Here is a 14294-nt window from a genome sequence, read left to right on the forward strand (position 1 = left end):
AGCCTATATAGTCAATATACAATATTTGTGATGTCACAAACAGTGTTATGATAAAGAGGATTTAAATGCTATCCACTCAATACCATGGCAGCTGCAAACTTGAATTCAGTAAAGAAATATTCAGTCAATGTTTAAGTTTCGTTGTGAATTGTAGGATATTTTTTTACATGGATGACGGTGGCGTTCCCAAACATAGCACGCAAGGGTCTTGTTTCCTCCTTTGTTAGCTTATATAATGCTGTGGCTCTCTCCATTTGAGCCAAATGCGATCACTGCGGGAGAAGGACAACACAATGCGGACAGGTCCTTCACAAGTTATGCCGACAAAAAAGTGAGTGCTTACTCTCATGGTTTATCTATGTTATGACAAAAACAACAACAATAATTAGGCAATTGTTATTATGTTTATTCTTCATGGTTTATCTTTGTTATGACAAAAACAACAACAATAATTAGGCAATTGTTATTATGTTTATTCTTCATGGATTATGTATGTTATGACAAAAACAACAGCAATAATTAGGCAATTGTTATTATGTTTATTCTTCATGGTTTATCTCTTATGACAAAAACAACAGCAATAATTAGGCAATTGTTATTATGTTTATTCTTCATGGTTTATCTCTTATGACAAAAACAACAGCAATAATTAGGCAATTGTTATTATGTTTATTCTTCATGGTTTATCTGTTATGACAAAAACAACAACAATAATTAGGCAATTGTTATTATGTTTATTCTTCATGGTTTATCTTTGTTATGACAAAAACAACAACAATAATTAGGCAATTGTTATTATGTTTATTCTTCATGGATTATGTATGTTATGACAAAAACAACAGCAATAATTAGGCAATTGTTATTATGTTTATTCTTCATGGTTTATCTCTTATGACAAAAACAACAGCAATAATTAGGCAATTGTTATTATGTTTATTCTTCATGGTTTATCTCTTATGACAAAAACAACAGCAATAATTAGGCAATTGTTATTATGTTTATTCTTCATGGTTTATCTGTTATGACAAAAACAACAACAATAATTAGGCAATTGTTATTATGTTTATTCTTCATGGTTTATCTATGTTTTGCCAAAAACAACAGCAATAATTAGGCAATTGTTATTATGTTTATTCTATGAGCCCCTTCAGACTCGAGTGGCAATCTGGCTTCTCTTGCACTTTTATGTTTTTCGTACAACACATTTGAATTTTAGAGGAATGAATATGGGTTAGAAATAAGTCCCTACAACAAAAAATGAGAATATGTATTTATTACGTATGCAAATACGGCGAAACTGTTATCCTCACCACCTTCCCTCAATACCCACCGGTCCAAAACACCACTCTCACCCTGTACGAAGTCCTCATTGGAACCAGATTGTCCACATAATTTAACACCACACTGCCAAAGTACGCTCTGCCATTTTAAAAGCTTAAAAGTGATCAATAAACTCAGCTAAATTACAGCATTAAAACATTGAAAAGTCAGACTTATAGGATGGTGGGAGTATTAGTGCTTTAGGTCTAGTAATTTGGTAAACTGGTACAACCACTGGCCCCAATTAACCCCACTCAATTTGCGGGTCTACAGGGGAAGATTGGCCCAAGTTTTTTTTTGGCCCAATTGGCCCAAGGCTCAAGCATGCCGTTCAACTGATGGTGATTTTTGGAAGGAATGTGTAATTTGTCCAGGATGTCGGTGATAGCTCGCATACTCTTCACCTAAGACCCTGTTCTCTGACGTCCATCAAATAACATCCGTAGATGGGACACCCGGCTTTACATCCAACTGATTGCCGGAAAAGTTTGTGATTCAAAGCCCCGTCTGGAAAGCAATAATCCAACAGTTTATGGTCAGGTTGGGAATCAAACCCAGGCTAGGTAGCTCAAAGGTAAGTGCGTTACCTGTCCATCATCCGGTCAGACAGTATTACAGCAAACTATTACATGTTCAACAGTTATATTATTGGTTATACAACAAACTTCGTGAAATTTCACATAAATACATACAAAACGCACCGGCATTGCTGAAAGTACATCCCAGAGGTGGCAGTGAATACAATTATTGGAAACTAGAAAGCATCTGAAAATGTAAAGCGCAACCGCATCCGCATTGTATTCACACGTCTCTTTCCGTATGCTAAATATGACGAAAACAGAAAAAAAAAATACAAAATTAAAATTGATGATTTTATGCAACCTTTGACCTTAAAAAAACCAATCAGCTTCTAGCTTTTGATTGGTGAACCAATTCAGTGACCCAATATGCAAATTCTTAAGATTTCAGGCCAATTGGATGAAAATTGATGATTTATTGTGACACTGACCCTATGACCTTTTGACAAACTAATTAATTTGTCTTCTCCATAGTCTCATTCTCATAATAAAATTTGTTGAAAATTTGATGACAAAAGCTGAGATGGGAAAAAGTCACAGCCCGGACAGACACACCTAATTGAATGCAAAACCCCGTCTCCTATAGCATGAGGACTGGCTAGCTAGAACGGTATTCAGTAGAGCGCACACCTCCACCAGGTGGAACATTTTATGTTTTGTATCCCACGGATAGGCAGGATCTGGATCCGGACACGAACCAAAATCTAATCGGCGTGTTCTTGCCACTTAACCGACCTGTCCACCACGTTTTGTCACAACTCGTTCACAACTCTTTGAGATCTCGTGCTATATATCATTTTTGGTCCTATATCTCTCAATGGTGAAGAATCCCTTAAAAAATTCCAGTATCCGTATCTGGATCTTCACCAAAGTTTAATCAATTCGTCCCTGGCACACACACACAATCTCTCCAAATCCATCCATAACTTTTCCTTCCATCCAAACAAACCACGACCGAGTCATACCAAAGACTTTATATATGTATATATATTTTTTTAAAGGTACGTGCTGCTTCCTTTTTTTTTTTTTTGTTGTATAACAGGATCGCGGCTCGTGTAAGAGCTAACATTAATCACAAAAAAACAAACTGACACAGAACATATGATAAAGGGAGCGGGAGAAAAGATGGGGAGAGAGAGGGATGCACACAAGTACAACAGTGGAGAACAGGGACATCGGGAGATCTGTGGGAGGGAGAGGGCTTGGGAGGAGGAGGTATGGGAAGGTGGGGTGGGGTTGGGAGAGGTATGACACACATGGACACTGCTATGACTTCCAGGAAAGAAGTCGGAATTTCAAAAAAGTGGATCTGGGGTGAATTAATGGGGGTAGAAAAGACCAAGGTTTTGGAAGGGGGAAGATAAGAGATGGTGGTGAAGAGCTGTTTTAAAGTGGGATTGAAGAGAGTGGGATCCTTGCTTGACACTCAGCATTTAAGAGAGAACATGGACAGAACAATTTAGGGAAGGTAATGGCAAACCATCCAGTATTACCTTTGCCAAGGAATTGCTTCGGCAGCATCAATGCTCTGTGAAGGCTGCAGTCTGGGTCATGGGTGGTCTTGTCGAGCTGTGGCAATGTGTGATTTTTATAGGATTATAAATTGGGTCGATGTGCAACATATTAGTATTAGCCGGTGTCAACCATAGATGGGTCTTTATGTAGACCTGTATGCGATGTAAAGTTACAGTTAGAAATGAGAAATTTAGCAAAGTGGTATTTAGAGAGAGAAATTAGAGAAATTAAGATAAATTAATTTTAATTATTAATTAAATTAAATTATTATTTTAGTTAGTTTTAGTTTAATTAATTATTATTTAGTTTACTAATTATTAATTACAATTAAGAGAAATCAATTAATTAATTTTCAGAAATTAAACGGGATTTGGGCTATTTTTCCCCATTTCTTGAAAGGGCGATGGTTTACCTCACGGCATTTTTATTATCATACTAAAATACGCAATTTGGCGTTTGTCTGTCTGTCTGTCTGTCTGTCTGATGATTTTTTGACTGCCATACATTCCATCGTTACTCATCCAATCTTAACCAAACCTGACAGGAAGACCAAGGGTTACATAATGGAGGTTGTAGCGCATTCATTTACCCCCTCCATCCCCTCTCCAAGGGGGTTTTCTCCCACGAGTGGGATTTCCCTGCCATTGCTGTCAATGGGGTTGCATTTTGAGGTGTATATCGATGTTAAATTAGCTTTATCGTGGCGTTTTTCCAAGGCTGCTTCTGATAACAAAACGAATGATAATAACATAGTATTAATGTTATTACAAAACAATATTAATACTAATAATGTCCGACCTCACCAATGGGGTTTTCCTCCTGGAACAAACGTCGAGTCAATGTTTATAGCCGGCGAAGCCGGTGTTGTCAATAAACGCGTACGTATTATGTCGAAAACCAGATTATGCCTTGGCTTGAGAATTCCGAAGCTCAATGGAGGCCGCCATCTTGCGGATGCGGAAGTATGCATAACAAATTGAAAAACGTTCAATAGGAGTTTCTTTCACCCGTCTTTGTTTGATTCACATTCTTATGCACCTCTAATTTATTATTAAAATACTTTAAGACTAACCTCGGCCCGCACGGGCCTGGTTATCTTCAACGAAAAGCGTCACCAAACACCGGAACCAATGAGATTCGAGCATTTGAAAAAATATTTCTAAAACCAAATCACGCAATGGAGGCCGCCATCGACCGGATACGGAAGTTTGCATAAAACAATTGCGAAAAAGTTCAATAGGAGTTTGTTTCACCCGTCTTTGTTTGATTCACAATCTAATGCACCTCTAATTTGTAATTAAAATACGTTAAGACCAACCTCGTTATCTTCAACGAAAATCGTCACCAAACACCGGAACCAATGACATTCGAGCATTTGAAAAAATATTTTTAAAAAGCTTATTACGCGTTTCGGAGGGTGAAAACGGCGTCAAATATTCTAAAATTGACGAAGAATTATTTTTTAGAAATCTCGTGGCCGCCGGGGATAGTTTTTCACGGCTGGAAATATCCGAAGTTGAGACGGAATTCACCAAATTAATCAAGAAGTAAATGTTATCAATTTTAATCTTATCCAGAATGCAAATGGTACCTACTGTAACGTTTGGTTATTCAGACACAAACAAGTCAACAAGATGGCGGGCCAACGGACTGCCGTTTATTCGTCATGGTGTCGTGAACATGCCGTAAACCATGACGTGAACATAACGTCATGATGTAATGCGTTGTGTTACAACCATGTCGTAAACCATGACGTGAACATAACATTATGATATAATGCGTTATGTCGCATCTCCCTTTGACAAACAACAAACGGAAAATTAAGTGAAGCATGGCACAGCAAGTAATAAAAGATGTAGCTGATGCATGAACGAACATGAACAAAATAAGTGTAAACATTTAGAACATACTGTCACAACAGTAAAACAGGGGTAGACTACCCTGAGTTACAAGGTGCTAGAAGAAGGGTTAGTCTGCCCTCAGTTTGTCACATAATCCTCTAGATGTTTGGGTCTGTTGATGACGCGGCCTGACCTCGTGGTGAGAGGATTCTGACCCTGTTCAGGCGGCAGAGAGGATGGCGTGTGTGTGACTGGCGAGGGTTGCCCTGTACGGGCTGTAGAGTGCAGGCTGCTGCTGCACGGGCAGTGCTGTGTGGTCTGAGATGAGCTGGGAGCTGGCAGACCAGCTGGAGCAGTAGCACAGTGTGGGGTCGGTCTGGTCGGTTGCCGGGTTGCATACGTCAGTGCTGTGGAGCTTGGCTGATGAGCACCGTATGTTGAGAGGCAGAGGTGTTTCCTGTTTCGGCGATACTTCCTGCCATTACTTTCAACGATATATGATCTGGGCACACTGTGATGGGCTACAACTGTTGCAGGCAGCCAGTTGTTTGTACCTGGGAGTGGAGTCATCCTTACAGAACCATGGTGTGCAGTTCATTCAACTCTTCAGCAGTTCTCTGCTGGAACTGCGCGTAGCGAGACGGCACCACTGATATGAAGTCTACCATATTGATTAGCTCAATGTCCATCTCTGGTGTAGTATCTGGGAGGTTAGCACGGCTCAGGGTGTCGCCCAGTGGAATGTCCTTCCCTGGTTTGTACGTGATTGTCAAGTCATACGGCTGCAACTTCAGGAGCATTGATTGTAGCCTCATAGGTGCGGCTAGTAGGGGCTTGGTGTGAATTGACTGCAACGGCTTGTGGTCGGACTCGACGGTGATGTTTGATGTCCCAAATATGTAGTAATGGAACTTCTTGCAGGCATGTACAATGGCCAACATTTCCTTCTCCAATTGCGAGTATCTCTGCTCAGTCGGTGTGAGCGCACGGGATGTATATGCTACAGGGTGGTCATCTTGCAGAAGCACTCCTCCGAGAGCGTAACTGCTGGCATCACATTGAATGGTACAGCCTTTCTTGGCGTCGTAATAGGCCAGCACCGGTGCATTGCAGCACCGGTGCAGCATTGCAGCAGCACCGGTGCATTGCATTGTTCCATGAATGTTGTTGACACTGTGCGTCAGGGTCGTGTCATCAGACTCGTAGTCACAATCAACAGCATGCGCAGCAGATCTTGACTGCTCTTTCAACTTCTGTCTACACACACGGGCGAAATGGCCTACCTTCTTACAGAATTTGCAGGGGGCCTCCCTGGCGGGACACTTGTAGTGTGATGATGAGTATCCGCAGTGCCAGCAGTTTTGGTTGTCTGTCCACTGTTTTCTGGTGGGTGTCTTGTGACGGGGTGGCTGCTGTTTGTTAATGGCATACACCTTACTGTCTTCGTCCGCAGCAATAACTCGCAAGCTCTCCTGTGAGGTCTCGTAGTTCTGACCGATGCTGGTGGCCTTGTTCAGTGTGAGCTCGTCTCCTTCCTGAAGGCAACGTTCAGTCACCGCTGGATTAGCGGATCGCAGGACAATGGCATCCCGCAGCATGCGGTCCGTGTTGACGCCATATCCACAGTCTGTCACCAGCAGCCGCAGGTCAGTTACAAAGTTGTCAAAGCGTTCACCGGGCAGCTGTTTACGCCTGTTGAAGTTTACTGTTGCTCTGATTTCATTTTTCTTGGGAGCCACGTATGCAGTGTACTTGTCAAGTACTCCAGTTAAGGTTTCATTTTCTGCAGGCACACCTTCGGTTGCAGGAGTCCATGTGAATGTGTTGTAAATTTCTCTGCCTTTGTCGCCTATGTATGTCATGAGATAGTTTACTTTGACAATTTCCGTGGCCGTGGATAACGGTCCGTTGAACGTAAACACACAATGTTGTTTAAAACGTCTGAACTCCTTTTCAAGATCTGACGCTTGCCAGTTCATACGTGGCTTTTCTGAAGCATCCGCCATGGCGACAAAATAGTGCAACTCACTTGCGTTGACAACGACGTGGACGGTTGACGCAGCCGGATCCCGTGTTTGTAGGATTCGCGGGGCGCATGCGAACTTCAACGAGCAAAAGGAGGACCAATAATGCACAAATGACTTTCTTGTCTACGTAGATATAAGAATGATATTTTCATCACTCGATCGCTTCATTTTCGGCGTGGAACGTCGATGAAAACCACTTCTGACACCATGTAACGTTTGGTTATTCAGACACAAACAAGTCAACAAGATGGCGGGCCAACGGACTGCCGTTTATTCGTCATGGTGTCGTGAACATGCCGTAAACCATGACGTGAACATAACGTCATGATGTAATGCGTTATGTTACAACCATGTCGTAAACCATGACGTGAACATAACATTATGATATAATGCGTTATGTCGCACCTACTACATCTACTACACCTACTACACCGACGGTACCTACTACACCTACCTACTACCAACTACCTAACCTACTGATGCCACAGTGATGGGTAAAATAGTCGCAAGAGGCTTTGGCTTCGCCGGCTCATTGCGGATTTGCAGTCGGGTACTAGTAGCCGGCGAAGCCGGTGTTGTGAATGAACGCGTATTATGTTGAAAAGCCAGATTTTGCTGGATCCTTTGAGAATCTCGAAGCTTTGACGCACCAAATCGCTCCATGGAGGCCGCCATCTTGCGGATGCGGAAGTATGCATAAACAATTGCGAAAAAGTTCAATAGAGGCTTTGGCTTTGCCGGCTCATTGCAGCTTTGCAGTGGGGTCATATTAAATAGCTTATCATGGTGTTTTCATGGGAGCAACGGCCCAACGGCCTCTACCAAAGGTAAAAAATATTATAAACCAAAAACACGTATGATTAGCTTTTTAAACAGTCGCTAATGCTGTTTATTACACTAAATGAAGAAATTTGGAGGAAACCCGACATCCATGAGGTAAGTTTTACTTACAGAACTGAGCGAAGATCTACTGTACTCTATGTACCCCACAATGGTTGGGTTAATAACATGACCCTTCCTGGCACTAACGTGGTGTTTTTCGTGGTGGCCGTTTGAAACTCCTTCCTGCTGTTTAACATGAAACTGAAAGGGAGGAAGCCCGGGTTGTGCTCATTTACCAAGCAGCTAGCTAGCGCTTGCCAAGCCAGCCGTTCCTTAATGGTTTTGAATGGAGTGCCTGCTTGAATGCCTACACCACTTGGCGATCTCTCCACAAGAAACTTGGAAAATGAACACACACCCAATGTTATTTAGACCCGACCAGAGATCGACTGGACTCTATATACACCATAGAGGAATTACCCTTCCTGCTGCTCCCTTAATGAGCAGGTGTTCTAGTCATCATACTAAAATATGCAATTTGGTGTCTGTCTGTCTGTCTGTCTGTCTGTCTGTCTGATGACTTTTTGACCGCAATACATTCCATCGTTACTTATCCAATCTCAACCAAACTTGACAGGAAGACTAAGGGTCACACAATGAAGGTTGTAGCGAATTCACTTGCCCCCTGCCACAAGAGGGGTTTCTCTGCCAAGGGTTTTCCCGCAAATGGGGTTGCGTGTTGAGGTGTATATCCGTGTTAAGATAGCTTTATCGTGGCATTTTTCCAAAGCCACTTCTAAAAACAAAAGCATCTATCTATAATTCCAGTAATCTCTGTGTGTTTGTTTGTACGTTTGTACGTTTGTACGTTTGTACGTTTGTCTGTGACCGCTGTTTCTCGACAACTACCGGTCCGATATACTTGAAACTTGCCAGGTATATTGCTGGGGACCCGAGGATGTGCCTTTTCAAGGTTTGAAATTAATCGGACAAGTACTTACCGAGCTATGGCGATTTAGCCGTTCGCCGTTCGCTTTGGCTTTGCGAATGGACCAAACCATTCATGTAAATAGAGGGGGGGGGGGGGGGGTGTTCTGTGGTCGTTCGCTTTGGCTTTGCGAATGGACCAAACCATTCATGTAAATAGAGGGGGGGGTTCTGTGGTCGTTCACTTTGGCTTTGCGAATGGACCAAACCATTCATGTAAATAGAGGGGGGGGGGGGTTCTGTGGTCGTTGCGAATGGACCAAACCATTCATGTAAATAGAGGGAGGGGGGTTCTGTGGTCGTTACTGCAACGTGGTTTCAAAGTTTTTTTTTGTTGTTGTTGTTTGCACGCATGTTTTTTTGCACCCACGTACGGGCACGCCCTAGGATGTTTACACACACACACCCCTACACAAATTTTTTTTTTTTTTTTTTTTTTGGCAAGGAACGGGCACCCACGTACGGGCACGTCCTAGCTTATATATAGTACGGGCATGCCCTAGTAATATTAATGTTATTACAAAACAATATTAATAAGAATAATATCCCACCTCCCCAAGGGGGTGTTTCTTCCTGGGCCAAGCACCATGTTAACGCATTTAAACAGCTTATCGTGCCGTTTTTGTGGGAACACCTCTACTAGAAGTAAAAATATTATAGACCACAAGCACATATGATTACCATTTTAAACAGTTGCTAATGCTGCTTAACAGTAAACTAAAAGAAATTCAGAGGAATCCCGACATCTGTGAGGCAAATTTTACTTCCGGAACTGAGCAAAGATCTACTGTAATCCACAAGGGTTAATACCATGACCCTTCCTGTGGCTAATGTGGCATTTTTTTCAAGGCCCGAATAACCAAAGTAAGTAATAACACTTATGTCTTATGATAATAGCATAATATTAATGCTAAGAACAATATCCCCCCTCCCGAAGGGGTTTTGTAACTTGCGATAATGTAAATTATATTATAGGGAATTTAGAATGCTGAGGCACGGTCTGATCTCTTCAATGACCTGATCTAACACGAGATGGTATTCATAGAATACCTACCCTGCACAGTCAACTTGGTGCGAGCCAACTCTTCTGTTTTTGAGGGGTTTTTTTCTTTGATGCAATGTGACTGCCAGACCATGTGAGTGATGACATCATAAATGTATATTCTCTAATATATTTGTTGTGTAGATCACGCTCAAGAAATTTCAAACTGATCAGACAAAGCATTGTCGCTGTTGAATTATGACGTCATAATTAAAGAACCAATGACGTCATCATTAAAAAGACCTTTTCCCCATGCAGAGTTCTTTACATTGAGGCAGGTTTCAATTTTTCCCATGGAGCAGTTTCGGAGATATAGAGGTGCAATGTTTTTCGATTTTCGGGAGGCGGGGGGAAGGAGAGGGGGGGAAAGGGGAGGGGAGGAGGGTAAGGGGAGGGGGAGGGGGAGGGGAGGAAGGGGAGAGGAGGGGGGAAGAGGAGGGGAAGGGAGGGGGAGGGGAGGAAGGGGAGAGGAGGGGGGAAGAGGAGGGGAAGGGAGGGGGAAAGGGGAGAAGGAGGGGGAGGGGGAGAGGGGGAAAGGGGGGAAGGGGAGGGGGGAATGGGGGGAGGAGTGGAAGGGGGTGGAGGGGGGAAGGGGAGGGGGGAAGGAGGGGGAAGGGGAGGGGAGGGGAGAGGCAGGAGAGGAAGGGGAGTGGCTCATGTTTCTGAGTGAATGTGGCTCACGTTTCTGAGTGAATGTGGCTCACGTTTCTGAGTTAAGTGTGATGCCAATCAGGAAGAAGAAGAAGCCGTACTACCAAATTCGTACACTTCCGGAATTGTTTGATTTATTTGTATTCAAATGTCTGGTAATTGTTTTGTATTTATTTATGTGAATGTGTACTTGTGTATAACTGTCATCTATCTATAATTCCAGTAATCTCTGTACGTTTGTACGTTTGTTTGTTTGTCTGTGACCGCTGTTTCTCGACAACCACGGGTCCGATATACTTTTAACTTGCCAGGTATATTGCTGGGGACCCGAGGATGTGCCTTTTCATGGTTTCATATTAATCGGACAATTACTTACCGAGCTATGTCCAAAAAACGATTCAACCAATCAGAGAGCAGCGAACTATCGCGTGTGCCGAACGTGGCGGACACACTCTGCCTCGGATGGCACATTTGAGAGCGTATTCATTTATTTCACGTTTGCAAACTATGTTGGCGTTAAACGATGTTTTAAAACTAATAAAAACGAATTTGCGATTCATTCGCTTTCCTGCGCGTTTGTGCACGCGATGGCGATTTCTTTACCAAACTCCGGAAGCCGTTCGCTTTGGACCAAACCATTTCATGTAAATAGAGGGGGGGGATATAATTTTAGATATAGATATAGTACGGGCAATGCCCTAGTTAATTTAAAAAGGCTTCGGCACTATGGAGCGATTTTTTTTTTAACTCCAAAAAAACGAACTTTTTTTTCCAATTTTTTTGTTTTTGGTTTGCCTAGAACACTCCCAGGCACTCACGGATGAACCTGTGAAAGTTTGAAGAAGATCCGTTCAGCCATCTCTGAATAAAAAGCGGACACACACACAGACAACTCGCGTTTATATAAATATATAAATCGGGATTTAAATTTAATTCAAAAATTGATCCAGACGTCTATTCTCTTTCAAACATTCAAACCGACAGAGGTAGTTATTTATCACAGCATCTGTAGAATTTTCACCCTTTTACTCGACTCCGTTTTGCTGTTATTTGGTGGAGCAAAAAGTCAACTGAGCTTTATAGATATTTTATATTATTAGATTCCATGCCCAGTGCAGAGGACTCTTCTTCTTCACGCAATAACAACTTCTAGCTTCCAGACCGTACATCCAATCATCTTGAAATTGTGCAAACTTGTTACACTTCATCACCTCTACTATAATCTAAAGTTTCACGTCGATCAATGAAGCGGTTCAAGAGTTATAATTTTTTTTCATATTTTCGTTTAATTATTTATATCTGCCAAACCATGTCACCTATCGCAAATTCCAAAAGGTCATTTTAGTAGACTGATATGCTGAACGGATCTGTGAAGTTTCCCCTCGATAGGATAAAAAATGAGGGAGGAGCTAGGTTTTAAAAGTATGCTTTAAAATGTCATAACTCCGAAACCATGTGACACATGACGTCATGCTCGTTGACTTTTTTGTTCGTCAGGGGTATGCGATGCTGTCTGCAAAGTTCGGCCTCGATCTGTTCAGTGGTTTTGGAGAAAATAGGATTTTAGTGGTTTTTCAGGCTTTTCACTCAAAACAATATGGTGGCCGAACAACGTGACCTACGACGTCATTATAATTTTATTTCTGCATCAATTTATACCGAGAAGATGCTCAAGAAATTTCATCCTGATCGGATAAAGTTTTTTACTTGTCGAATTATTACATCATAACGGCGGCACCTATGATATCATTATTCACATATGTTATTCTGCATGGAGAGTTCTTTGCAATTAGACCTGTCTCAATTATTTATGTGCAGCGGTTTTTGAGATATAGAGGTGCAAATTTTTGGGTTTTTCCAAGATGCCACCCGTAACACGTGACCTGTGACGTCATAATATTTACTAAAATATTCTACAGGAGGAGGCCCTCCTATGGTGAAAATTTCAAGTCAATCGGACCAACGGTTGCCGAGAAAATTAATTTTTAAAATGCTGACACGGCACACACTTTACTTTACTGGAATGCAGACACGCACGTATGTACACGAATGCTTAATCCTGCCTTTCGCTTCGCGAGCGCAGGGTAAAAATGCAGACAATTTTTGCAATTTTTATGGGATTTGCAATTTTGCAAACAAACAAACAAAAATCTGCAATTTTTATGGGATTTGCACGTACGCCACACGTACGCAACTGAATGCATAAATCCTGCTTTTCGCTTCACGAGCGCAGGGTAATAAGTAATAATAATAATAATATTTGGCAATAATAGTACTGATAACATGACACCCCCTGCCGCTCACATGGGGAACGGGTGTAATAGTTGAAACAAATTTTGAAATAATATGACGCAGCTTTAAAGTGATCCTAATCCCCATATGGATGCGACAAGCTGAAGACTTCCTTCCACCCACACTGCCCCATATGCAGTATTTTCATTATTAATAAATAGTATTTCATTGCAGGAGCGATTTAGAGTCACAATTTTTATCGCCTTCATCAAGAACATTAAAAAATGCAGCAAGGCACCTTCTTGGTTTTATTATCCCTCCCCTCCTCCCCCCCGCCTTCCCATGCCTCCTCCCCCAAAGCCCTCTCCCTCCCACAGATCTTCCGATGTCCCTGTTCTCTTCTGTTGTAGTTGTGTGCTTCCCTCTCTCTCTCCCCATCTTGTCTCCCGCTCCCTTTTTTGTATGTTTTGTGTGTCCGTTTTTTTTTTGTGATTGATGTTAGCTCGTACACGAGCCTCGATCTTGTATACAAAACACAAAATACACAACTATAATCGGAAGATGAATCTTTTCACTTAACTCACTAAAGTACTAACAATGAAACATGGAGAGGATGCGTGTTGATGGCGACTTCTTTCTCCTGATTTTTTTTGTAGAGCACGGGCACTTTGGACAGCAATGTTGCTGGCCCTAATGATTAAGACTTCCGAGGGCTGGAATCTCACAGCAACAGAAGAACCAGACAGCACCATCACGTTCCAGCTGCAAGCAACGTTTTCCTTCGGTAAATGATACGTTCTCTCAACTCAGAACTCACCATCGGGAAACTCCACTTCCAATGTGCTGACAACATCGCACAATCTGAGAAGCCCTTAGCACAATTTGTTAAACATAATGGTTCAGTTGGCTTCATAAAATCGATGGCATCAAAAAGTGATCCGAACTGTTCATCGGGTCCTTAACTCGTTTTTTCGCATTGATATTACAAAGTAATAAAAATTGGGGAAATTCCCCTGGGTACAACCAGGGAACCACCGGGAGGCGTGGATGACCCACAAGATATGTAAATTACTGATTGTTTGAAAATTATTCTACCAAGTTACATCTGTTTGAATAAATACTTTTTGAGAAGAAGTCAAAAATAGCAATCCCGGAATGGTAATGACCTTTGTCTTTTAAATTGACCTACTTAATCTGCAATTTTTATGGGATTTGCATAGCATCAGCAGGCCTTGGTCTACATAAGTTACACAAAGTTTGGTGAAAATAGGATATTTGT

The 14294-nt window shown here is 41.9% G+C and overlaps 1 protein-coding gene across 1 annotated transcript in view; it reads left to right on the top strand.

Annotated features, from left to right (window-relative positions):
* Positions 1 to 227: 227 nt before the first annotated feature.
* The window catches only part of LOC137439251 (uncharacterized), a 59380-nt gene continuing 45313 nt past the window's right edge, over positions 228 to 14294 (top strand). Inside the window, exons 1-2 of the mRNA XM_068134982.2 lie at positions 228 to 331; positions 13672 to 13799. Coding sequence (XP_067991083.2) covers positions 264 to 331; positions 13672 to 13799 — 196 coding nt within the window. The 5' untranslated portion in view covers positions 228 to 263. The remainder of the gene's footprint in view (positions 332 to 13671; positions 13800 to 14294) is intronic.

This window comes from Myxine glutinosa, chromosome 14 (genome assembly GCF_964187855.1).
Source record: "Myxine glutinosa chromosome 14, kmMyxGlut1.1, whole genome shotgun sequence".
In the NCBI taxonomy this organism is placed as follows: Eukaryota; Metazoa; Chordata; class Myxini; order Myxiniformes; family Myxinidae; genus Myxine; species Myxine glutinosa.